This window comes from Colius striatus, chromosome 2, assembly GCF_028858725.1.
Source record: "Colius striatus isolate bColStr4 chromosome 2, bColStr4.1.hap1, whole genome shotgun sequence".
Taxonomy (NCBI): domain Eukaryota; kingdom Metazoa; phylum Chordata; class Aves; order Coliiformes; family Coliidae; genus Colius; species Colius striatus.
In genome coordinates, this window is record NC_084760.1 from 12,802,323 (window position 1) to 12,829,833 (window position 27,511).

Here is a 27,511-nt window from a genome sequence, read left to right on the forward strand (position 1 = left end):
TAAATAACATAATAATAATAAGCAGCTGGTGAGTGACCTGATAGCTGCTTAAAACTACCCAGATGAGGCAGGGAAAAATTATAAAGGTGAATCTTTAATCTAGCAGACAAAAGCATCACAAATTGGTTAAAGTTTAGTCCTAATCCTTTTAGATTTGAGGAGCTGATTGTATATACAACAGCAGTTGGTGTAGTTAAAATTTTACAGCAAGCTGTTGTATATTCTACTGGGTTTGAAAAAATATTTCCCAATTTGGTATAGGAGATATATCCTATGAAAGATCTCTTAGCTAAAACGTGCATTATGGGAAGTTTTGTACCCTTTATTTTGTAGCTTGTACTCGATTGTAACGTTCCTGAGTTAGATATGTGTATCTGATCTTGTCAGACTCCTTAGAAAGAATCATAGTTCTAGAAGACTGCAGACATTGCCAGGTGTGATAGGTGAGATAAAAATTAGAAAGAGGCATAAACTGGACATTTATTATATCCCAATCTTTGTGCTTTCCTTCAGCAATCTGTCTGACAGTCCACCCTAGGAGGACACAGACTTTTCTGATTGAAACAGGAGTGAGGCTATAGGCATGTTATTTTGGTCCAGGTGCTGGCTCCAGTCCTCTGTCATAGGATTTCTCAAAGAAACTAAATAACCTGAGAGAATTGAGGATTAGAGTGCAGTATGTGCAATGAATAATCAATATCAAAGCAGATGAGTTAATTCAAGCACTGGAGACTTTCAAAATAATTACTCATTTTGGGCTGTAGAAACTACTCTCTTAAAATTGTAACAAATAAGTAAATAGAAAATTGAAGTAATTTAATAGAATTTTTTTCTGTAGGTACTCAGTTGAAAGATCTATGGCCCCTCAATTTTGGCTCTGCAAATGGTACTTCAATAGTCTTCAGTCTCAAGTTGCGCAACTCGTATTTAGTTGTGTACTGTTCTAAAGGCAAAGACTGTGGCTCCAGCTGTTGTTCCATTTGTGTTTTCTGAGGTTTTAGTTAGAATATCTAAAAACTGATAACAGTAAATGTACTTCTAAGAAACTCTGCATTCCTCTGTTCAGTTGAGCCTAGGATCTAATCGTGTAGGTGCTTATTGGAATTTACTTTCAACTCAGCCAGTCTGCAATGGTTGCATAGCCACACTGAACCTTATATTGACTTATAAATATTTACAGGACTGACTGAGACAAAGTTTCTAATAGAAATGCAGAAGTAGTATGTTGTATAGAATATTAATCTCTAAAGAAAAGGGGGTGAAGGAGGCAGTAAAATACTGAAGAGGAATTTAATGTGAAAATTTTGTCAATGTTTTAAGGTATGTGAAGTTATATTTCTCTTCACTCGTTTTCTTCTGATACATGTTTTCATTTTCTAATATCTTTCAATTATACTGGTAGTGGAGTTAACAAAATGTGTGAAATTCTTAGATAATTAAACAATGTAGTTCATAGACAATACTGCAATTAGATAATGCTGGTTTGCCTGCCTTATATCGTGGAGTTAAAATTTCACTCACAGAAATCTTTCTTAAACTTGGGTTTGGGCTTTGAGAGGACTTCTTGCTAAAATAAACAGTGTGATCTACAGAGAATTCTCACTGTTAGGAACCACTTTTAAACAGTCACCATCATTTCTGCAGTGTCTTTAGAAATGTAATTGGACAGATGGATGTGCTGGATTGGCACTGTAAGTGTCTTTGCGCTTAGAATAGTATCAATAGCTATTAATAACTTTGGAAGACTCTCCAGATAAATTAGTGAGTAGCAACCTTATAGCTAAGGAATATGTTTGTTTTTAGGACAAAAATAAAATCTTACAAAGTATTGATTTTGAATCTAATATGAATGCAGAGAAATAAAACATCAGATATTTTAGTCATGTAATGTTTTCTCTAAATCTAATATTAAAAGCAGAGATAGTCACCACTGTACTGTTTCAGGATTTCTCCTGATGAATGTGGGAGCAACTGTGCTATGTGTTTGCTTATTTTTAAAGTTTGCACTTCATATTTCAGTGTAGGTTAATTATGTTCTCTGTGGACTTTATGGGGTAGAATGTTCCATCCTTTTCACTGGTTCTACACGCTCTTGGTCTTCCATTGGAGGAAGAAATCAGAGGGGTTTATGTGTATGTTTCCTGTTAATTGCCCCACATAAAGAATTAAACCCTCCAAGGGTAGGTGCCTCAGGGCAATTTTATTTATATTTATGTGTATATATATATATATATATATATATATATATATATATATAAGTGTGTGTATATATATGTGTGTGTGTGCTATTTCTCATCTTTGCGATGTGAAACTTTTACATGTAATATACAAAATGGCAAGAAATCCTTGTATATATAAACACTTCATATTCTTTCCTTACATAACAGTAATTTTCTATCAGGAACATGTTAGCAGGTGCCTTATTCTACTCCAGATTACCTTTATAGTTGATTGCAACATTAAATGTTTGTTTTGAAACTTCTCTCACTTTACAGATAAAGCACTGTACTACAGGCTGTGCCATCACAAGAGACATTTTATTTGTGATCGAATTAGAATCTGGGTCTTAGGATTTGAAAGACAAACACATTAATCCCCTGAAAGATTCAGTCAGTCTCTGTCAATTCTAATCAGGTAAAGGCATTGGTCCTTTTGCTTCAAAGCAGTTGGAGGGATTTTTTAATTCAGGGAGCTGGCCTTTTTATTTCAAGCTTATTTCATCTTTCAGGTAATAATGTACCTATTGTGTGTGAAGTACTGCAGGACTTAATACAGTCATGTCCCTTCAAGCTATCACAGTTCTCTGTAATTTGCAGAAATCATTTGTGATCATCAGCACCAGCTAGTAAGTAGGACAAAAAATTATGCTGGTTTTGCTAAACTGAAGGGTGAGGTGTGGGAGTGAGGAGGGTGTTGGAGTAGCTTGGGAGGTTTGTCACCTAAGCAGATGATTTCAGAGTGAATTTATCTTGGTTTGTAGGAGGATATCTGAAAAGGAATTTGGAGCAAGGGTCTGCATACGTCTGTGTTGTCCGTGTAGAACACTGACAGGCAGGCTTGCGCGGTAAACTTGAAAAGAAACTGGTTTTGTAATACCTTCCATGTAACAAGAATGGTGCATGGCACTGATTTAAACGGAACAAGTTACTTTGTGTTATTCAGGTGGGATCTTGTGATGAGCAAGTTTCTAAATCTAGCAAGTTCTGGGATGAATAGTAGCATGTTTTCTGATGCCACAGTTTTCGTGAAAAAAAAAAGTCATATGCAGGGCCTCCTAAATGCTCTTCAAGTAAATGCAGGGTATTTCTCCTAGTTAGCACAGTAGGAATTAGAATAAACTTTTTGACTATTGGTATACTTCTGTTTTGGCCAGGATGTACTCAGAACCAAATTGTCTACTGTATTCTCCCTCATACAGGCGTTTTCTTTGTTGTGGTTTAACCCCAGGCAGCAACTGAGCGCGAGTCAGCCACCTGCTTCAGGCCTACCCCACCTCCAGTGAGATGGCGAGGAGGATCGGAAAAGAAAACAAAACTTATAGATTGAACAATGTCCTAGCTAAAGGAAAATGAAATATAAAAACAAGGATAGGAACAAAAAATTCTAATAATGACTGTTATGAAAAGGGGTGTAACAATTAGAAACAAAACCCAAGGGGAAGAAACCCGAGTATGCCCAATGCAATTAATTGCTCACTACCCGCTGCTAGATGTCCCAGCAGTGATTGGCTCCTCCCTGCCAGCTGCCCCAAGTTTATACACTGGGCATGATGCTCCATGGTATTGAATAGCCCTGTGGCTAGTTCAGATCAGCTCTCTCCCAGCTTCTTGTGCACCCCCAGCCGATTTGCTGGCAGGGCAGGGTGAGAAGCAGAAAAGGCCTTGACAGTATTGTCCTAGGAGAGATAAATTCCACTCATATTCTCTGGGAAGTATGTTATGTGATCTGTATCAGTAAGCTATGCTTTTCTTGCAAGTTCTTCAAGATTTGTCACTGAGATGTGGTTACTCACTGTCCACAATCTCTGTGCAGAGGGAAAGTAACAGGCTGAAGCCATGATTCAGATATGGAAGTGTAATGAGAGCTGCCCTGATGCTCTTATGCTGATGTCAGAGTTAATTAAATATATCTCTTTGATTTTGCTAGTTAAGTTTTCCATTTTGTAATATTTGTGGACAGTAGGTGAAAGAACTGTTTACAGTACTGATGAAGAGTGAAGCTTTCATAGAAGTTGTCTGTCGTTCACCCTCTAGCGAATCCTCTTTTTTCTCTCTAGAAATCTTTGTCACTGTTACTGAAAGAAAGTTGGTTATGGAGTTGGTTATGGTTTCCTGTTTTCAGCAGTGAGTGACAACTTTCAACTCCTGGGTAAAATTCAAATATTCCTTTTTTTACATTTTGTATATTCTCAGTTTACTGTTCTGAGTACCATGAATTGGTGGGTTAGAAAATAGAAGACAGATTCTCATATTTCCTTCCGTCTTTATACTGCTTAGTGCAAGAAGGCTGGGAAAGCAACCACGTCTATTTCTTCACCTGCTTCTAACTCTTTGCACACTACAGTGTCTGAAGTGAGATGTGGATTTGATTAAAACATGTCACACACTGGTTATTCCCAGAGCTGTCTCTTCATTAAGTGGTGGCACCTTTCTTCTTGCTTGGTGGAGATGAGTGTTGCCTGTTGCTTTGTACCAGGTGGATGATGAGGTTTGCAAATTCTCTTATCTTTTTAAATGATGTTATCTTTTGTTTTTTAAATTCAGATTGGTAGAGCAATTACTAAAAGCAAGCAGGAACTAAAGTGTAGGGGAGATGGAGGTGTAATAATTGCAACTCAGCAGTGTGATTTCAGCCTCAATAGGTTGCATTCTGTGAGATCTGGAAAATGGGGCTGTTCTTTTACATCCCAAGACAATATAGTGTGTGATAAAGCAATCCTTCTGACGTTTCACAGAGTATGTTGTATTGTAATAGAAGCGTCTATTCCAAGGACTCGCTGAAAAGTGATAATTAATTGTCTTCTCTTACTTTTTTCAGTTCTGTCTCACTGCCTGGATGCCAATCTGTCTGATTTTTTTTTTTTTTTTTTTTTTTTGCCACTCCTCCCTGTCCTTGCCCTGTCTTGCCCTTGGCTTCTGTTTGTGGCTGCAATGGTGAGGCTGACTCCCGTCATTCCGTCAGCATCAGCCTTGTGGGAGGTTTCCATGCATTAGGATGACTTCTCTCTTCTGGTATTAACAGCCAAATGAAAGCAGCTAGGGTGGTTTCTTTTTCCTTTTCTGCTTCTTTTTAGGCCTCCTAGCATCTTACTTGCAGTGTGCAGATCAAGTATCGTTACATCACCAGGAAGAATCAGGGCCATGCACACCGTCTCTCTGCAGATCACAATATGCATTGTTTATTAGAAATAGAAAGTCTCACGAGATTTGCTCCTAAAGTGAGGTTCTAATTTGTGATCCTCACGGCAACCAAGGAAACAAGAAATACGCGGAGGAGTAATGCCAGTGCTGTTCTGTACTTTCCTCATTACATCAGTTCTTAACTTTATAGACAACAAGAGTTTTCTAACTTCCTTGATAGTATGCCTCAAACAGGGAATTAAATTATGATATAGGGTTTTTTTCACTGTCGTCGGGTTACCATTGAGAAAAACAGTTCTCTAAATGAATTTTTTTTCCCCTCTAGGTAAGTCTGTGGGCAACTGCATTGCTATTTGGGAGTTTGCCCACAAATAACTGAAAACAGGTGTTTGAGATGTCTGAGCTTCCCAAGGAGCTCTGTGGTATGATTTCGGCCTGAACTCCAACTGGCCTAAGCATCTGGAAAAGAATCCAGTTAGTATCACAGAACTGTGCAGTATCTGAAGTATTGATAGTTATGGAATAGTTACCTTTTATCTCTTACTATAACTAGAGATTAGCCTTCATCTAAGGGGAGGAAGGAAGGAAACACTGAGGAAGGAGGTGTTACTGTAGTTCCTTCCTTCCTTCCTCTGCAGCAGAGCCATCTTCTCATCGGAGATGTCACCAGTTCATCAGGCTAAGAGTATTTCTTCTGATGCAGATCCAGAACTTAAGACTGTAAAAAAACCCTTTGTCTCTGACACAACAGCATCAGTTACTCAAACTAGAACCATCTCTTTAAGTTCTCTTAGCTATTTTCCAGTAATAATGTCTGAAACCTATGAGACTGACCTACATCAAATAGCAAAGGTAGTTGGTTAGTATCAAACAGCCTGCATAAAATTAACTGGAGACTTTCTAGTACCTAGTTTTAAACTAAAAAGCTATTAATTTTGGCAATATTTAGCCAAATTTTTCTGTCTTTCATTTGCAGTGGTGTTGAATATATGGTTATGTTACTGTTGCAGGCACTGTTTATTATAAGCAAAATTGGTTTTGGGGGAATTAGTAGGTTGGGTTAGGTTTGGGATCAAGTGCTTCTGTTTGCTTTACTGTTTTGTATTGTGGAACTGGACAATGGAATTTGCATGATATCAAAGTGAGATAATGTGATATAGAGGGGTTTTTAAAAACTATTTTCTTTAACCTTCCCAGAAGAATGAGTGTATTGTGTCTCTACTGTCTGGTGCAGTTACTCCAGGCAAGAATAATACTTAACAAATGCAATGCTTAAAATTATAATTAAATATATTTTGTTCCGACTTTGTTGACTCCTTCTGTTTGCTTCACCTCCCCCAGACAAACGTGTTGATGATTGGCCCTTGATGCAGTCTCCATTTCCAACACTGACTATAAGCACTATTTATCTCCTCACTGTCTGGCTGGGCCCCAAATGGATGAAGACAAGAGAGCCCTTCCAGTTGCGTTTCCTGTTGGTTGTTTACAACTTTGGAATGGTTCTACTCAACTTCTACATTTTCAAAGAGGTGTGTATGCCCTCTTGCAGGAGGGAATTCCTATTTAAGTCTGAGGGTGTCTACAGATTGCAGAATGAAAATAATCTTACATATTCATGATTTCTATTGAGGACGAATGTTTTGCACAGACTTGTAAAGCTGAGTTTGCCTTTGATGTATTTCTGTAGCTATGTACGTTCCGTTTGAGAATAAATGCACTACATGACTATAGAGAGAATTTGTGTACTAGCTATTCCAGGTTCATGTAAGATTTATGTTAGTGTAAGTACTGGACAGATTAACATCCATAAAGTTTTAACCCTTTTAACAATTTAAAAAAAAAAATTAAATCCTGAAGGGTGTCAGAGTGTATCTTGTTAGAGATTGAGCTGTTTGATGCCTTCAGTATGTTTATCATTTTTAGAAATTCAGATGTCTGTTGTCTATAGTGAGAAAATATCTTGTCTCTAAGTCTTCTTTTAGAAGAATAAAAATGAAGTCAACTGTATCTGTAAATAAAAATGAAAGGATACATTTTTCTAATATTTGGTTTACAAATGTTCCCACTATGTTAATTTTATCAAATTTCAGTGTTGATGCTTTTTTCTTTTTGTCAGGTTTTCTGTACAGAGGAAATGACTAGTAACAATGCAGTGGATCAGCTCTTTAGCAGTAGCTAAGTGGGATTACTTAACTGTTTGGTAATCATTATTCGAGGATAGCTGTCCAGAATATTGCTAATGCTAAGGAGTAGTTTGTGCTGCTGTGATTTTGCTCATGTGGATTGAGAGCCTTCTTCCTGGAAGACCTGAGGTCATAAATTTGTAAACTCCGTTTCCAGAAATAAATGAACAGAGCAGTTAAAATTACAGCAGTGCACAACTCTTACTGGCTGGTCTGTTCTGTATTTTTGCCAGAAGAGCATAGCATATCTGATGATGATATGCATATTGACCCTTCCCCAGGGTCAATTCTGTAATAAAATTTACTGATTTCAGCTTTACTTGAAGTCATGGTTCAGTTACATTTTTGCCATCACACCTCGGTCATAATTTTCTCTAAATTGTTTCTTTGCACTATTCAACTAAGTAATAAAATACTACTGTTACAACAGAGTTTAATGCTGACATCCAAGGATAGCTGGGGGAATGGATGAAATCCAATCATCTTGGCAGGTTAGAACTGAAACATCTCTAAAATGAATTCTGCACTGTTTTAGCTATGTCTGTCTTTTTCCCTTTTCTTTTAAATTGGTTTGTTTTATCCATAAGCTAAATTATACCAGATTCGTGGTCAATTAACTTTCAAACCTATGTTGCTCATAGCTTTACAAAGGTTGTTTTTATGGCATTTCCACATCACCGAATTAACATAAAAATTAACGGGACTGCAAATATGTGTTTGCTGCTGAAAGCTGATAATTTTAGACACGGACAGAGGTTCTAGTTTGCTGCTATTTCAAATGGTAGGTTGTTACTAAATGGATGTTAAGGCTATAGCTTCAACATTTATAGAAAGTGTCTTTTCTTGATCTTAGAGACTGATAGGAGGAAGATATTAATGTTTAATTTGTTTCCTTTAAGCAGCCAACTTCTGATTCATTCTGTAAGAAGTTTACAATAGCAGTGTGCCTCGGTTGTAATTCGTTTCAGTACTGTAATTTTTAAAAGTAAAATGATGCACAAATTGTATTTTGTGAATGACTGTAAAGTGTCCAGGTATTACTGAGAACTGGAACGTGAAATGCCTTTAAGTCTTATTTAAATAATCATCCTTATGTCAAGCTGTGTAGTTCATCTGTTGTAACATGTTAAAATACTAAGTCCTTAAAGCACTGATGGGTTGTCTAGTCCAAGACTCTCATACATTGGACTCAAATTCAGATCAGGAGCAAATTTTGCTTGGAACATGCAGAAGTCTCAGATGTGTAGCCTCTATTTTGCCACAAGATGTTGAATTTCTTATTGTACCTTGAGGCAGTCTGAACTGAAACCTGTCACAGAATCACAGAATGGTTAGGGGTTGGAAGGGACCTCAAGAAATCATCTGGTCCAACTCCCCTGCAGAAGCAAGTCCACCTAGATCAGGTCACATAGGTGGACCTCTTAAAGACCTCTAAGGAAAGACACTCCACACCGGCCCTAGGCAGCCTGTGCCAGGGCTCCCTCACCCTCACAGGATACAATTTTCTCCTCATGTTCAAGTGGAACGTTTTGTTTTTCAACTTATACCTGTTACCTCTTGTCCTGTCACTGGACACTGCAGAAAAAACCTCACCCCATCCTCTTGCCACCTACCCTTTAGATATTTATAAGCATTTATAAGGTCTCCTCTCCATCTCCTCTAAACAGTCCCAGGTCCCACAGCCTATTCTTGTAAGAAAGATGTCCCAGGCCCCTGATCATTGTGGTAGCCCTCTGCTTGACTTTCTCCACAAGTTCTCGATCTCTCTTGAAGTAGGCAGCCCAGAACTGGATCTAGGACTCTAGATGTGGGCTTACCAGGGTGCAGGAGTGGGAGATGAGAATCTCCCTCAACCTGCTGGCCACATTCTTCTTCATGCACCTCAGGACGCGGTTGGGGTTCTTGACCATGAGGGCACATTGCTACTCGTGGTTAGTTTATTAGCAACCAGCACTCCCAGGTCTCTCTGCAGAGCTGCTCCCCAGCAGGTCAATCCCCAGCCTGTACTGGTGCATGGGGTTGTCCCTCCTCAGGTGCAGGACTCTGCACTTGTCCTTGTTGAACCTCATGAGGTTCCTCTTTGCCCAACTCTCAAGCCAGTTGAGATCCTGCTGAATGGCAGCACAGCCTTTGGGGAATCAGCCAGTCCTCACAGTTTGGTGGCCCCAGAACCAACCTCTGTGGAACCCCACTGGCCTCCAACTTGATTTGCCTCTTTTGATCACCACCCTCTGGGCTCTGTCATTCAGACATTTCTCGATCCATTTCACTGTACACTTATCCAGCCCACACTACCCAAGCTTTCTACTGAGGATGTTATGGGAGACAGTAAAATGAACCTTGGTCAAATTACCCAGTAGGTCATGGTAGGGATTGGTTAGTTTCTGTAACATTGCAGACTAAACTGATCCCTGTTCTACTTTGATATTATCAAAAGCGCTCATGTCTGTGTGTGACCACACTGGAGAGCAGTGGTGTTGCAGCAGTTTGTAAGTGGACTTGAATGATGCAGAAGTTGTTCAGTTTATTCGGATCACTTCTGTGGGCAATTATTTCACTTCCATGCTTTTAACAGATGTGTGGAAACTAAGTCCAGAGTTTCACAAAGGTTTTGTGTGTTAATTGTACATCAGTAACACTTGTCTCTGCTTCTGACTGTACTCCTAGTGCTGTGTACAAGATTAATTAATCTCAAGTTCAGACTAAATAAGATAGAATTCAGGTTGTCTGTAAGAATAGTTAGTGCCTATTCATGTTTATTTTGGAGATCTTTGTGTATCACCCTTCTTTACTTTTACAGTTCGCAATTTACAGGTGGTGTCTGCTCCACTGCTGTTGTTTCTGATCTTTAAAAGGGTGGGATTACCTGACTTTAAATGATTTTGGATCATGACATTTTTTTTAACGTCAAGATTAGAAGTATTACTTGAACCTTGTATAGCTGTAGGCAAGTGTTCTTTCCAATGGGAGCTTGCTCAAATGTCAAGTTTATCTTTTCCTATTCAGGTTATTGCAACATGTTTTATTTGGAGTGGCCCTACAGGAGCACTTCGTGTGCTTTAAGACATTTCTGTTGACACAAAATGGGGAAATTCCCTTAATCCAGTTTATCTCATTATGTTTTATGAGTGCTCAGCATTGGCTGTTCAGGGATTTTTTTCTGGATTTTCATAGGGATACTGTTTAAGGAATAATAGGTCCAAGTTATCTAATCCCTGTCTCTTGGAGAGAGTTCTGTCACGTCTTTCATGGAGTAACATTTCTGTAGTTCATAATGAAAGCAATTAGTTAATTTTCATTTCTGAAGCTAGAGCTGTCAGAGGGAATACTTATGTTTGAATAGCTTAAGGTCACACTGGAATTCTTACTAATTTATACAGGGCTTTACTTATCTTGGTAGATACATGCAGGTCAAAAAGTACTTTTTTATTTTATAAGAAAAAATAGGTACTGTGTAACAACAGGTTGTTGGAACTAAATATTGGCTTTCTTCAATAGTATTCTCAGGACTGATAAGGATATTTTAAATATTTCTGTTCAGGTAAGTTTGATGTAACAAGATATTTGCTGATAATTGTTATGAACATGTTTTATGTAGCATCTTTCCCCTCATGTATGACTTTAATATTTTCAGCTGTTTTTGTCATCAAGAGCTCGAGGATACAGCTATGTCTGCCAGTCTGTGGATTATTCAGATAATGTTTATGAAGTTAGGGTGAGTATTTCTTTTTTGTATTTCTGTATCAATGTATGTAATGTATAGCACTACATGATGGTTTAAATCTTGTCTGAAAATAGCGTTTTTAAAGTTCTGCTGTCAGCCATGACTGTATCCCGTTATATTCTCACAGACCACATCAGGTTTGACTGCATTGCACATAGCAGGTTTAATCGAAGTGCATCGATGTATTTGCATTAACTTTCATCTGACTGCTACAAGTGAGGATAGTCTTAAAGATAGCATCCTTGGCTTCATTCGTGGTTATACAATCCAGAATAAACTTTGTGTGCATACTGTGGTTCCTAGACCTTGCTGAAGTTTATGATGGCAGGGTAACCGCAGGAAAGGTGTAGTGTTCCAGCTGGATCAAAGCTGGATATATTTGTCAGCATGTACTGTGGTTGCACTTCCCTCCTACTGGTGAGGCAACTTTTGTCTCCTTTACCTATATTTGGCTTTATGATGTATTGCTGGCTTCTGGCAAGTGTATTACCAGTACACTTCATTATAGAAACTTAGATTTCAAAAGTGTGGGTTTTGGAAAGCATTCAAATTAAAATCAAAGTGCAGATGCTTGTTAACGTCTGTAATGCTGTTGATTAGCTCATCTACTAAACCTTATCTTCCAGCTGAGCTGACACTTGAGAATCTCTCAGCTGTTCTTGCAAGTTTTACCTGCAGATTAGAACATGTTCTTGTAAATGTAATGAAAGTGTGTTATAATTTAAATACATGTGATATTTATAACACATTACAAAAATGTCTGTCTACAAGGTGGCTGTTCATGGGTGGTATTACTCAAAAGCTTGTGCACCTGTCAGGGGTGGCAGTGAGAAGGATAGCTGTGAGTCTTACATTTTATGTGTAATGGCTCATAATTCTGAGCTCTGTGTGTGGATTTTTATTGACCTTATGGTAGTCACCAGCCCTTCAGCTTTGCCAATACTGTGCATTCACTATTTCAATCACTAGAATACTTCTGTTAATAGTTTCCTTTAAAAACAAAATCTAGCCAAGAATAAAAAATGCTTGACTGTTGTTTTTTCAATGGATAAGCAAAATAGAATGCAGCTGGACAAGGAGTGGTATGGCATATATTGAAGGAATTTTTATGTTAGCTATGTACAAGAGGTAATGGCTTTCAGAATGCAACATTTCTGTTTCGTGGCCTCACTCTCAAGTGCATTTAATTGTGGAGAGGCTGTGGAGGGGTAAAGCCTACACCAAAGAATTATCTTCTGTAGGTTTTTTCCATTATGGCAAATAAAGCATTATTACACAATAAAATAAAGTCAAAGTGACCTGCACAAAGTATTTATTGCATACGATATGTCCAGAAAAGAAAGATTGCTGCAGCAATATCCACTATTTGGATTTCCTGACTTTTAAAGGTTTTTTGCAAACTCGTGGATTTACATAAACTTTATTTCTGACGTTTTAAGCTCTAACATGTTCATTTTGCATCTGAGATAGTTGAGGAAGCAAGGAAAATTGGATTCTCTCAAGTCATTGCAGCAACTGCATGGTATATTCTCAGTGAAGACCCCTACCTTGACCATTATCTGGTAGTTCTTTTGAATGAGTTCTCATTTTTTGTAAATTCCACGTAGAAAACTACACTTCCATAAATGTACTTTGTCTAACTGAAGAGTCTAGGATGCATTTTTGACCTGCTTTACAGTGTATAATGCCCTGCATTGTAGTACTCATGTGGAAGCTCCAGTATTTGGAGTGAACAAGTGCCTGACACTGTCTGAGTTAACGCATATTAGTGTGTACAAGTAATCAGTTTCCTTCTGTTCTTACATTTGCATGTCCATTTTTCTCTGGTCAAGGTTTGTCTATTTTATTAGCCTTTCTGAAGAGCTGAGAATTAGGAATCTTGGGCTGTATGATTTAGTTCCTAGTTTTAAGTATGCTGATTGTAGTCATAAAGCTGAGCTATGGTTGTCTTCTGTATTGTATTTGTAATCTGCATTGTTTGTATTTATGCCTAGAGCTGGAGTAGGTTCCTCTTGTGAAATAAGTAGTCGTTAACTTGAAACTTCTGTGACAAGGGAACTTGATTTAACAAAATAGACTTCATGGTCCTGTAAACAAAATTCTCTAACTGAAGCAGGGAAAAAAGTTCTCTTTAAAAGCAACTTTAATTTTTCATGTTACTTTTATCTTTTAAGAAGTAACTATCCCTTCAAACCCTCTAATGGGTAATTGTCTCCAACCTGAAATATGGAAGGAGGATGTAGGAACTGAGTCTTGTGTTAAAACACAAAACCCTCTATTCAAATACCCTACAGCAGGCAGAGGTGATGGGATTGGATCTCTTGTTGACCCCCATAATCCTAGCCTGTAATGTAATCTTTCTGTACCATATGGTGTTTTAACAGACTTAGATTGGCACATATGAAAATTGCCAGAAAAGATATGCTTGTGGCTAGCATTACTCATTCCAGCAATATGCCTTTTTAATGCATATTTTCTTCTAAGCTAAATCTTTCATTTTGGGCTTCATTTAGCCCAAAGAAAGACTTCAGGTTGGGTCCTAACTTCTGATGCTTTGCAGAAGTTGTTTATTATTAGTCACCTGCTCCTGCCATAGCTTACCTATTGGTGTATCGTTCTACTTCATTTCTGCCCTCTGTCACTTAGTGCATGCATGGCTTTGGGCAAATGACTTAACATCTCTTCCATTTTTTTCTACATCCATAAAAATCTGCATAAGTCCTTAGGAGCACTGAAATAGATCATCAGTACATGAAACCTGTCAGAGTTGAGAATAAATACTAGTTAAATTTGATGATAGGAAGAGAGGAAAAGTGTTCTTGGACAAAAAAAAAGAAATCTAAAGGAGCACAAAAATCAGCAGGTATAATCCTGGAAAGAAATGGAGGCTATTCTTGTTGCTAAGCGATGGGAAGAAATTTTGTTGAAAATGTTAACTGATTTTGATCCACAGGCTGTAACTGGCTTTCTATGCAAGGCAGGTGGAATGACTTGTCCAAGAGCATATAACGAACTTGTGATATCTTGGGCATAAAACATAAGAGGTTTTTTTGTTGGATTTTTCCTCTACTTAGATTTTACTGTATGTCCTACAGTAAATTGGCTCTTTGCTTGTTGGCTATTTGACTTATTTTTTCCCATTTCTTTAACAAAACACACATTGTCTTCAGAAGAGATTTGATGGCAGTTTGTTTGTAACTAACTGACCTATTGATTCTTTAAAAGATTCTTGGAAGGAAAGACCTCCGAAGAGCTTGAGTATGGTAGTGCTGGCATGTCATTTTGTGAATAATGTCCAGAGTGTGTGTTGTTAGCTCATGAGATTAAAAGATGCTTATCTTAATTTATTTAAGAGATGCAGGTTGAGCAAAGATCTGTAAAAGATGATGGACTGTTATGCTAATCCATGGGTGTGGGACAAAGCCTTGATGTGGGTGTTATAAACACCGGACTACCTGTCCCAGAGGCAGAGCTGTACTTAATATTGAGCAACATATATGTGTCGTTCTTATAGCTCAGTTGTTTGTCTGGGAACTCCAAGATCTGTGGAGGACACTTTTCTCTCATTAAGGCTGATGTTAGTATGTTTTTATAAAAAGCTGACAAAATCTGCCTCCTCTTCTGAGACCTCAAGTAAACTAAAGCCCAACCAGAGTGTGAGAATGGAATGGAATGGTAGCTGTTAGAAGGGACCTTTAGAGATCATCTAGTCCAACTCCCCTAGGTCCACCTAGATCAGGTCACATAGGAACATGTCCAGGTGGGTCTTGAAGACCTTGGAGCCTCCACACCCTCCCTGGGCAGCCTGTGCCAGGGCTCCCTCACCTCAACAGTGTCATAGTTTTTTCTTATGTATAAATGGAACTTTTTGTGTTCCAGCTTCATCCCATTACCCCTTGTCCCATTACTAGATACAACAGAAGAAAAAAGGGATGTCCCAACCTCCTGACACCCACCATTTAGATATTTGTAAATATTAATGAGATCCCCCCTCAGTCTCCTCCAGACTAAACAGCCCCAGTTCCCGCAGCCTTTCCTCGTATGAAAGATGTTCCAGTACCCTGATCATCTTGGTGGCCCTGCACTGGGCACTCTCCAGGAGTTCTCAGCAGTTCTCTGTCCGTCTTGAGCTGAGGAGCCCAGAACTGGACACAGTACTCCAGATGAGGCTTCACCATTCCTATTCATTAAGTGAAATATTCATTAATGGATACACAGAAGTCTGTGGTTTGGCAAGAGGAAGTTGTGCAGTCCCTCTGGGATACTGCAGTCTGCAATGCAGATCTGTGGCACTCTGCTGCTCCTGTGCTTCTCTTTTCACTTCTGCTGTAATCTCTCTGAAAACATTCCACCAGTCGAATTAGGCAGTGACAAACTCACTGTGAGGAGAGACATGTTCCTTTCCTGCTGGTTTTGGAGAGAGGCTGTGTCATTGCTCTGTATTGCTCATTCTCCTGATTCCCCTGTCTCTCACTTGTCTAGCAGCATGTGTGTATTTGGGAAAGAAAGCTACTGTTGTCTTAACTTTTTCTCTTCTGTCTTTCCCTGGGGATTGAGGGGGTGGTGGGGTTATTTCACACCATATGAAGATAAGAGAATCTGATTTGCCATCAGATGAGTCCTGAAAGACCAGGTGAACTTCTTGACAAATGGATGTGTTGTGACATTGCTTGCTCTCCTTGCTGGTGGTATCATTTCCAACTCTTTTTTTTTTTTCCTTTTTCATTCTCTATGTGAGTCACCATCTGGGATATGTTCTGGTCCCACCCTTGCTTAACAAGCTAGATGACTTACTATGCCAGGACCTAAACTCATTGTTACATTTCAAGATCTGGAAGGGAGTCCCCACCACCACCACCATACCCCCATATTAGCAAATAGTTACCCAGAGCTTCTGGGCTTTACCTGGTGCAACAATATCCTGATTTCAACAGGAAGCCATGTTTGTGTTGCATCTTGAGCAAGCTTCACTGTGGTGGGTGGATTAGAAAAAGAATTTTGGGTGTGTAGCACTGCCCTGTTGGGTAGATGGGTTATATCCCTACAGCTTGTGTGGCTCCTGTGGTCTTATTTCTTCTATTCCCTGAATAGCACAGAGCCACTGGAGGAATGCTGCTTTCCAGAGAGTTCTACTGAGCAGGCCAGAAGTAGCTGAGGGGAATATTGCTCTAAGGGATGTGAAATCTGTACCGCACCTAGCTCAAAAGAGTGATTTGTTACCTTCCCACCCATATGCCTGTGGTATGGAAAGAATTTTATGTAAGGTTTCACCCTTTGCAACGTCGTTTTGTCATAATGCTTCTGCCTTGTTGTTCTGACCACATCAAAGTGTTGCCTCATTAGCAGGGGAAGCCCTGTAGTAGTTTTCTCCTGCAAGGCTCAGGACAGAGGATGAGGACACAAACCTCCTATATTTAACTGGTAAACGTTTCAGAGGGGGCAAAGCTTTTAATTATGCTAACCCTTTTTTAACAGTTGTGATTTGTGAGCTGTAGACTCAAAATAATACTTCCATGTCCAGAGTAGATGAATGCTTTATTGGTTCTGCTGTTCTCATCTCAATAGATGTTTTATGACTCCACTTCTAATGTTTATCAGCATTTGGGGAAAGAAGATATGTCTTTCTCTTGCAGCAGATGTATGGAGAGAACTATATTCCATTCAGCTGGGAATCACTGAAACTTCTGTTTGTCCTTTTTTTTTTCATTGCAGATAGCTGCTGCTTTATGGTGGTATTATGTCTCTAAAGGAATTGAATATTTGGACACAGTATTCTTCATCCTGAGGAAGAAGTTTAACCAAATTAGTTTCCTTCATGTCTATCACCATTTCACCATGTTCACCTTGTGGTGGATTGGTATTAAGTGGGTTGCAGGTGGACAAGGTGAGTTCTCTTTTGACTGGATACAAGGGAGACTTATTTTTGTTTGGAAGCAATCATAGATCATAGAATCATAGAATGGTAGAGGTTGGAAGGGACCTTTAGAGATCATCTAGTCCAACCCCCCATAAAAGTGTGTTTTTAAATAGCACTGGAGCAGTGCAGTAGATTTAACACGTACAGTCTTCCTCTGTGGAAAACTGGAGGAATAAAAGATACCATGCATTGAAAAACTACTTTTTTTTCACTCATAGGGCATCAATTGCAAACTTGAAGTTCTATAATCAAAACTGTCCTTGTTTTGTATGAAATAAAGATGAATGTGTCTTGCCTAACTGAAATTTTGCAGATACGGAGAACTGCAAAATCAAATTACAGGCCACAATCAGTGTGCAAAGTAATGAATTTAATGGAGACATTATTTTGGCATTGTATTTGAGTTTGGGGTTTGCTTTCTTTTTTATAAGGAGGCATAAATAAAATTATGAAGCAAAAAAAAATCTGTCGATTAATTTTGGAAACCTATTTTTAATGTCACAAGTCTGTAATTCACCATCCTGTTTTTTTCCAAGGCTATTTTTTGCCTTGCTTCCTTTTTGAAACCCCTATCAATATTGTTCCATTGTACTTGCCACATCCTCCATTGCCTGCACTGTGCTCTTGTTCATGTTGCTTTGCCTTTTGTCTCAAATTATGAGCTTGTCATGGTTTAACCCCAGCCAGCAACTCAGCACCACATGCCTGCTCACTTCACACACCATCCCTTGTGCCAGGGGAGTAAGAGGAGAATCGGAGAGGGAAAGTAACACTCATGGGTTGAGATGAGAGCAGTTTACTAATGAAAATTGTACAAAATGGAATAGAGTGTATTATAATAATATAATAATGAAAAGAAATATGAGAGACATAAAAAAACAAGGGGGGAAAAACCCCAGAGCCCAAACCCAAGTGATGCACAATGCAGTTGCTCACCATCTGCTGAGTGATGTCCAGACCATCCCTGAGCAGTGATCAGCACCTCCCCAACAAATCCACCCCGTTTATATCCTATGCATGACACACTGTGGTGTGGAATAGCCCTGTGGCTCGTTGGTGTCAGCTCTCCTGGCCATGCTTCCTCCCAGCTTCTCGTTCCCCCCAAGCCCACTCACTGGAGAGACAGAGTGAGGAGCAGAAAAGGCCTTGACACTTTGCAAGAACTGTTCAGCAATACATTATCAACATTGCCCTCAGCATCAGCCCAAAACATAGCCCCAAAATTCACTCTATCCCAGCTGAAACCGGGACTGAACTCTACAGAGCTGAGGGTGCAGGAAAAATGCTCTGTTCTGTTTGTAATGTGTTTTTCCAGGCTTAAGACACTGAAAATCACATCTAGTAAACACCACACCAAACTAATATTTTGGGGTTTTTATGTAACCACACTAATGCTTAATGCATGGTGGGGATTTATGTTCTCATTTGCTATAGATATGTACTGAATGGTTACTTACATTCAAAAGAATAAGTATTTAAAAAGAAAATCTGTGACTATCCTTGAATTTCTCCCAAGTAATCTGCAGGATGCAGGTACTCAACCAGACATTTCATCATCTTTATTGGCTTACTGTGCCCATGAAATAAGTTCATTGGAGACTGGTTGCTTACTTGTAGTCTTACTTAGAAATTCTTTGTATATCCCAAAATGCTTCATCCCTTGTTGCCTTTTCAGACAATTTATGCTAAATATCAGCAGTCTTGAATACAGCAGTTACAACTATTTCCAAAAGTATTTCAAGGTTTGATGTTCTCACACTGCCTCTTAGTTTCTAGACCCTTCAAAAGGAAAAGCAACAGTTGCTCTTCTGCATTTATGTAGTGCTACTGCTGTTTTCTAGTTGGTAGCACACTGCTTACGTAGACAATTGTATTATAAACTAGAACCTATTACAACTAACTGGCTCTAAACCACATGGGCATCTGTTTAATATCAGCAGCTGTTGTCTATATTGCCCTAAGAGTCTTTTTGAGCTTCTCTGGAACTGTAAGAATACCTTAACAAGATACAGTTTGTTTCTGTTAAATGGCTGCTGACAAAAAGATTTTAGTGCAAATGAGAAGTCTTAGTTTAGTGCAAATGTTGTGCAAATGTTGCCTTAGTTTCCAGCATGGATCATTCTGGAAAATGATAGAATCATAGAATGGTAGGGATTGGAAGGGACCTTTAGAGATCATCTAGTCCAACCCCCCTGCAGAAGCAGATCCACCTAGATCAGGTCACATAGGAACGTGTATGTTTTATATTTAATAATGTTGGGTATATTAAGTTATAAATAAGGAAACTAAAGATGACCAGTTTAGACAAACTCATTTGTCAATGCCCTTAAACATCGAGTAACTACAGGTGAAGTTTTGCTTGTATGACTTTTTTAATCAAACTTCCACAGGAGTTTCTTGGCTTCTCTCTGAGAAGTGAACCTTGTGCATTTAAATACAATTTAAATACAATTTAAAATACCTAAGTTGAGAACCTGATACTTCAGAGTCTCCAATACAGCTTCTAATAATCCTTTTGCAAAACAATTGCAGTTACAGTAGAGTAACGAGTGTGGAATACCTGTGATTTATGTCAGTTCAACAAAAACGTGGTGAAAAGCTTTTGCATAAGTAGTTCCACGAAAGATGTGACATAGTGCTTGCATGAAGAGCTATCTGTGTCAGCACAGGGTGGCAGTCAGGTCTGTACTCTGCTATAGAACATTTCAGAAATGGAGTCCTGGCATATCATTTGCTTTATTGTTTTTACTGTCACGTGAATAATACTAGAAAATACTCCCCCCTTTTTTTTTTTCAAAATTACATTCCAATTTTCCCTTCTGTTCCTGGACAGCTTTTTTTGGAGCTCAGATGAATGCATTTATTCATGTCATTATGTACATGTATTACGGATTAGCTGCCTGTGGCCCTAAATTTCAGAAATACCTGTGGTGGAAACGATACTTGACCATATTGCAATTGGTAAGTAAAATTTCTTCCTTTATTTCACAAGATTGCTTCTGAGTGGGTTTGCATTTGCAGAGCTTTGGAATGGATGCTGCTCTTTGCAAAAGTTGTTAGCTGTCTGGTACTCACAGCTCAAATTAGAATACTTTCTGGAGATGGAGGTATTTTCATTTATCAAAAAATACACAGCGTAGGTAAGAGTTGTGTGAGTGAAGTGTAGTACAGCTTTACTGACTGTTTCAACTGAAATGCAAAATCCCCTTCAAAAGGCAGAGAAAAACCCAAATCTCTTCATATCTTCTCATTTTCCTGTTTCTGATTAACTGGTGCCAAGTAGTGCAATAAATGTGATGTCCTTGGTGCAAGTGTATACACGTATGTGTGATGTGGCAGCCAAATACAGCTTCCTGACTGCCTCCCACTTCAGCAGTTTTTGTAACTTAATGCTATGGTAGGCACTGGGGAAGTCAGACCTACAGAATGTGTCCAGACCTTTATGATTCTCTATTTTCTGTCTTTTCAGGTGCAGTTCCACGTGACTATTGGCCACACAGCCATGTCTATTTATATTGATTGTCCTTTCCCTAAATGGATGCACTGGGGTGTCATTTTCTATGCTATCACCTTCATTTTCCTGTTTGGTAACTTCTACTATCGGACATATAAGCTGCCCAAGGAACCCGTAAAGAATGGCAAAATAGCAAATGGTGCTGTTGCAAATGGAGTAAGCAAAGCAGAAAATAATGCAGTGGTGGAAAATGGAAAAAAGCAGAAAAAGGGAAAAGCAAAAGGAGAGTAACTCGATCCAGGCCTTAACGATTGTTGGCAGTGAGGAACCTCCAGTTTGGTTTATAAAAGGAAGAAAAAAACCCCACTATCTGTACCAATTAACCTTAGGTTACTGAAGAGCTAGAACACAGATATTTTCATTATTTATGAAGATTGTTTTAAGAACAATGCTAAAGTTGAATTTCTATTGTAATTATGTAATTATCATGCATATGGTCTCTGTGTAAACTTGTAGACTGCTGGTGTTGGTGAATGTAAGGAAGAATTGCAGTTGATTCCATGTTTAGCAGTCCAGAAGTTATTACTACCATTGATACAGGCAGTTTTATTGGCATCCACATTTCTTTGGGGGAGGGAGGAGAAGGGAGTAGCGTTTGGATACTTGTGTTTTCTTTTCCAGAAATGATTAAATGTCAAATTATGATGTATTATCTAATCAGAATGTGCAACTTTTCTTGTCCTCCGTGGAGAATGTCTTCAGACGCATTATGTGCTGTCAGAACAGCGTTTGACTTTTCAGTCATTACTTGATTTAACTGAGTGTCTGTTACAGGTTGGGGTGGTTTTTTTTTTTCTTCTTGTCTGGGAATATATACCTACCTCTTCATCTGCTGAAAAGAACATTGAGCATTAAATATCTGGTTTCTGAAATGTGGAGTTCTCTAATATAAATATCCGTTAACACCGATTGAGGGGAAAATACAATTTGCTGTGGGAGTCAAAGGCATTTTTGGCGGTATTTTGTGGTCAAGTCGTCAGTAACCTTTTTCAGTGTAAACTTACATTCTGGAGTGGTACTTTTGGTATGGTGAAGTGAGGAAAAAGTCTTAAGAATTCATAAATGCGAAACAGTTCATTGTTTGAAGCAAGCGGTAAAAGTAGGCCTGCTGCTTGTTACCTGTGACCTGCGTTAAACCACTGCTGCTTGTCTGATACTGAAAATGGGAAGATAATATGGTGGAGTGAAAACAATAACATGTAATTCCATTTAGAAATGCTGTGTGTATGGGTAGTCATGCTGGCTACAAGACAGTTACTTTATTGGGAGAGAGAATATGGTTGAAAAGCACCAAATAGAGCAAACATAAAGTGTTCAAAATGCTGCTGCTGGCTTGAAGACTCATCAAAATTGTGTCTGCTTAGACACTGGCAGATATTGCTAGTAGTCAGGCCACCATTTTAATGTGAATGTCAGAGATGGGATTCTGAAACTCTATTTCCCAAATCTTCTTGGCTTTTTTTTCCAAACTAATTAACAAAGTGATTCTGCTAATCTTTTTTTTTTTTTTTAGTCAAAACTGCTAAAATAAGCAGAAGTCTTTTAGATGGCTTTTCATTTTACGATATATTAATGGATCATGGACCTATCACTGCTCCTTCCAAATAATATGGTTACTAAGAGTGATGTTTTGAGCTACTCGGCATGCAGTAAGACAGGGAAATAGAAACCATATCCTGAACTCCCATGTTCCTTGCTCATCACTGTAAAAGCTCCTTTATTGCTGTCTGAATCCAATCCTCCAAACTCTGGTCAAGAACATACTTGTAGTTGGTAACAAACTTGTATTTGACAAGTGACACCATTGTTGCAGGAAAAAAGTAAATGGAGCTGTAGGTGTAAAGTGTGAGACACATTTAATAGTTTTTGCGTCTTGGTTATCCATTTGTCTGTAATATGCCAACAGATCACATCTTCTGTGTCTTGGCTTTGCCTCAGTCTCTAGACAAAAAGCTGTCTAAACCTAAAACAAGGTCCTATTTTTTAAAAAAAGGAGTTGGATATAGCTTGTTGTATTCAGAAATAATTCCTAATGCTGAAGTTGTTTCATCTGGAAGGTATTTCATCCATAGTCTCCACCACTGTGGATTTTATGGCAGAATATAGACTTGTGAAAGAATCTTTGCTGAACTGTAATGCATGTGATCATTACTTCCCGTCTTCTGTGTCTTGTGATTCTTCCAGCCTTTGTACTGATGCTTTTTGCATTTGTTTAACATTGTGTTTTTCTGTAGTGTGGCATGGGGGAAGAGAGACAGTGGTCTACTCTTCCTTCTTGGACAAATGCCACTACCCTTAACCAAGGCAAAAAGCTGGCTGTCTAGGCAACTTCAGAATGGCTAAAGATGCAAATGACTCCAAAGCAAGCTAGCAGATTCCCAGCACACCTGCTACCCCAGGGTAATGGCTGCTGGGAATGCACTTACCCTACTGTAAATTCAAGGTAGCTCACCCCACTTGGATTAAACAGGAGCTTCTTTCTATTTGCCATGGGATATGGGCAGCTAACTTGTAAGTCTATACCATTCCTTGTACTGTGTTAAGTTGTTTGTTTGCTCTGTCTTTTGGGAAGCCAGATTGGATAAACTGATGCTCTTAATGTGATCTAACTCTGAAAGAGCATACTGAGAAGTATTCAAGTACGGGTTCAAATAATGCCTTTGCTACACTTTGTAAAGTAAGGTTATGTCTTGCATGTTGGCATATATTTAAATAACTGAAAGTCAAATCTCCTCTCCTCTCATCATGCATGGAAGCTGCTTAAAGCTGATGACAACTTGAAACTTATTGGCAGAACTTGAGTAGAATCCTACCCTCAAACTCTCGGGCACTTGGTAACATTAAGGAAAACTGAGCCAATGCATTGTGAGAATGCAGGTGCACATACATCTCGTGTCGGCCCTGTGGGGGAAGGCCCATGAAGAGATTGGCATTTCATGGGAAAAAACTCACTTACCATACTGCTGGAACACTGCTGGTTTGAGTCAATCTTCTGCAATATGGCTTTCCTAGGGCTATTTATGATACATTTGATTGTTCCTGTCACTTGAGTCCCATTATGATCTTTAATACAATGGCCTTATTAAATGTGCATTTTTTTAGGCATGGTCTTGAGTGCAATACTTCTGTTTCTGACTATGCAGCCAGACTCACAGAATACAGGGGCTGAACTTGTATAGCTTTTTCTTTCTCAAAATTTGAGGCAATGATGCATGTGTGAGATACTGCCAGATTCACTAAAGTCATCGTTGAGTCCCAGGCACCTCAGAATTTTATCATCGAAGTAATACAATTCCTGTATAAATGTGTGTGTGTGTTATGCCAGAACTGAAATTTAAATGATAAATCCTGTTTGACATGGTGGTTTGGGTTGTTTGGGGTTGTTTTTTTTTTTTTTTTCCTAAATGCTTCCAGTTTATTTAAAAGTCAAATCCAAACCATTCAGAACTTTTCTTTTTTGCCAATGAAAGTAACCTTTTTTGCTAACAGTTCTGAAACTCTTGGACCAGAATCTCGTGATTATTTGATGCCATAAAAGTGATACCTTTTCCTTTAGCCTCATCTCTAACAGTGACAGTTGTTGGATTCTTTTAGCACTTTGTGAGTGTAAAAATAAATACAAATTATCTATAGAAGTATGTGTGTGCGTGTGTGTGTACACATACAGCGTGTGTGTGTACACATACATTGTGTGTGTGTGTATGTGTGGGTTCTTAGCAGCATCTTTCAACATATGAGGTAAATAATATTTCTTTAGTATGAATTTGGCAGGAGCTAATTGAACAGTTCCTGCAACTCAAGCAGTAAAGTGAAGTAGTTGTCATTGATCCGTAGATCCAATATCAATCTTGCAGGCATAAATAGTATTTGTCAGTCATTTTAGACATAGGCAGACAAGCCAGAGCCATTTCTCCCCGTGTAATAAACGTTTCGAGTCCTCAGTTGTAGTTTGTGAGGGGAGGGACCTTAACTCAGAGGAGTCAAGGAATTAGGCTGTTTTATAGCAGGGATCATCTTAGGAAACAGTGTGAGTAACTTGCTCCAGGTAAGTCTTTGAAATCATTGCAATCAAATTCTCTAACAAAACACTTTTAAAATAAATAAATTAATTACTGTTTCTCTGTAGGTTTCAAAAGCATGGCTTACTTGATTACATGACCATTAACTAGCTTCAGAGAACAACATGAAAGCAAAAGAAAAATGCCACACTCTTTTTCAGGTTAACCTTAGGGCACGTTTCTTCAGAGTAAGCACTTGACCTCCATGTGCTGACAAGACAGGTAAGAAAGGAGTAAACAGCTGTTTTGCTGAAAGCTCTCCCTCCTAAAATAGCTTATGAGTACACTTGTTATCTTAAAAACTTGAGTAAAGTTGTCCATGGTGCATAAAGTCAAACATTGCATGAAGTTAGTATGGGGTAAGAGTCAAAATGTTTAAACAGGTATTTAAAATTAGATCTATTTCAGTTAAAATTGAAGAGAATGGGGAGCTTATAAATACTAAGTGTCTAAATAGTGTGTTGATCTTGGTTAGAAGCAGAGACTAATCCAATTTGGCACCTGAAGCAAGTCACCCGTATGACACCTGATTGCATCGGGGTCTGATGAGTCAGCCTCTTTGCAAACTTACACAGTCAGCTCAGTCAAAACTGGCGAGGTGGTTCCCATTTACCTCAGCAGGGAACGTTTAATCCTAAAGAACAAAGAAAATACTTGCTTTCTGCCAATATCCCAGGAGGATGAGGGTAATGGTTTAGGATCCTGCTTTTGCAAAAGGTGTTCATGCTTTTGTAAACAATAAAAATAAACATTGCTTTTTTTCATTATGTTTGAGCTTGGTGTTACAGATCTTATGAAATGAATGTTCTTCTGAGTCCCATCTTGCTTCGAGATACTCCCTGATTTTACAGTGTTGCTCAGGTCAAGTTGATTTAATCTGTTGTGTAGCCCAAAAGTTCGAGAAAAACATTGTTGTGGCTCATCTTCCCATTTTGTCCAGTTTTGAATGTTGCCCTGAAATGGTAGGGTAGTGTCTTTGAAGTCACCCTCAGGGAATCGGCTGAAAAGAGGATGTCCACTTAAAAAACAAGTTTCCTGGAATGTGTTCAGATTGTACAACACATCAGATGTAGTCCAAATGCCACCTTAAGGCTGGGTTAAACTAACAGTGTCAGATGGAATTGGTCTTTGCTTCTCTTCCAGTAGGACTTTGCTCTGGATATGCAGGAGGGGGAGGATCAGCCAAGACAAAAAAGGATGTAATGCCTGAATATAGTGGTTCTAGCTAAGAAACCTCCTCAAATCAGTCTTCTGTTTTGAGAAGGTGGTAGTAAGAGACTATGCCGTACTCCAGGCTCCAGATTGTTTGGTCTTGGAAGTATTAATGATTAGGAGTACAATTAGCCATGTGGTTTAGGTTTTGCTGGACACCACATCATGTTAATGGGATGTGTCTCACCTGGGAGAATCTGGGGCATTTCTGGCAGTAGATGTAAGTCCTGGTTACATGTTGCTATGAACATTAAGTTCCTTCATATTTAGTCCACCAAGTATGATCTCTGTAATTAACCTTATAATCTTGAGTTGCACCCATGTTGCACTCCTAGCACCCAAGTGGAAATAGCTGCTCTGGATGCCAGGTAGTAGAGAATCAAGTTTGCCATCATAGCAGAATATGGTGTGGTCAATTATCTCTTGCACAATTCACAGCTGTTCCTTCAATCCATTGCTTTCACCTTACATGGAATCAGAAAACAGGCTGAGTGTTCAGAGCAGAATTTGTCCCTTAGGTGCTGGTGGTAGGCACTCTGTCCAGGCATCTTTTCCATAATACATCTTCCTCACCTATAGTTAAGAATAAGCACATGTGAGCCCATTAGACTCATCAGATGATTGGATTGAACAGACCAGATTCTCTGTTTGTCTGGTTTTCTTCTTAATGTTGGGGAAATTGAGGTTGGGGGAAGGGATCTATTACCTTCTTGCTTGCTCAGCTCTGAGCACCACAGTTGCCATCAGAGAGTGGGTGAACTCAGTCTATAGTCTTAGATGCAAATGGAACATGAGCTCAAAGCCAGGTTGAAGGCAGTACTTGCTACAGACTAGTGCCTTTTTGTGCTTGAGACTCCCAGGTAGCCTAATGAATGCACACATGCTTGTCTATTGATTGCCTGATGCGCAACTGACATCACATTTGACTTCATTACAAAGATGCTTATTGATGAGCCAGATTCTGGCTCTCTTGAGCATCACCCTGCCAGGTGTCCAGGGCCTCATTAGCTCATGCTGGCTGCCAGTATTGAAACAGTGCTGGTAGTTCCTGTCGGAGCACCAGACAGTTCTACAGCTTTCAGGGGGAAAAGCTATTTGTGTTTTGATGCTACATGTGGGTGTCCTGGTTTTGGCTAGGATAGAGTTAACTTTGAGGAGGAAGTAGGAAGGGGCACAGCATGGGCAGCTGACCTGGGCTGGCCAACAGGTATTCGATACCATACTGACATCATGCCCAGTACCTAGAAGCAGGGAGCTAGTCGGGGGCGGGGCTTCGGGAGCACGGGCGGGGCTACCGGTCGGAGGGGGAGTCGCGTCGGGTCCTGGGTGGTGAGCAGCCGCGGCACGCGCCATTCCTTTTGTATATTCCCCTCGTGTACTGTTAAAACTGTTCCTTTTTCCCCCTGAACCTGTTCATTCTTATTGTTGTTCTATTAAACCGCTCTTATTTCAACCTACGCGGGTTTTTCCCCTTTTTCTCTGGTTCCCCTTCCCACTCCACCGGGAGGGGAGGAGTGAGCGAGCACCCTCGTGGCTCTTTGTT

General features: G+C 39.2%; 1 protein-coding gene across 1 annotated transcript in view; it reads left to right on the forward strand.

The window, feature by feature from the left end:
• Positions 1 to 21,249, forward strand: part of ELOVL4 (ELOVL fatty acid elongase 4) — a 31,885-nt gene extending 10,636 nt beyond the window's left edge. Inside the window, exons 2-6 of the mRNA XM_061990257.1 lie at positions 6,702 to 6,889; positions 11,178 to 11,258; positions 16,980 to 17,151; positions 20,018 to 20,145; positions 20,654 to 21,249. Coding sequence (XP_061846241.1) covers positions 6,702 to 6,889; positions 11,178 to 11,258; positions 16,980 to 17,151; positions 20,018 to 20,145; positions 20,654 to 20,929 — 845 coding nt within the window. The 3' untranslated portion in view covers positions 20,930 to 21,249. The remainder of the gene's footprint in view (positions 1 to 6,701; positions 6,890 to 11,177; positions 11,259 to 16,979; positions 17,152 to 20,017; positions 20,146 to 20,653) is intronic.
• The last annotated feature ends 6,262 nt before the right edge of the window (positions 21,250 to 27,511 follow it).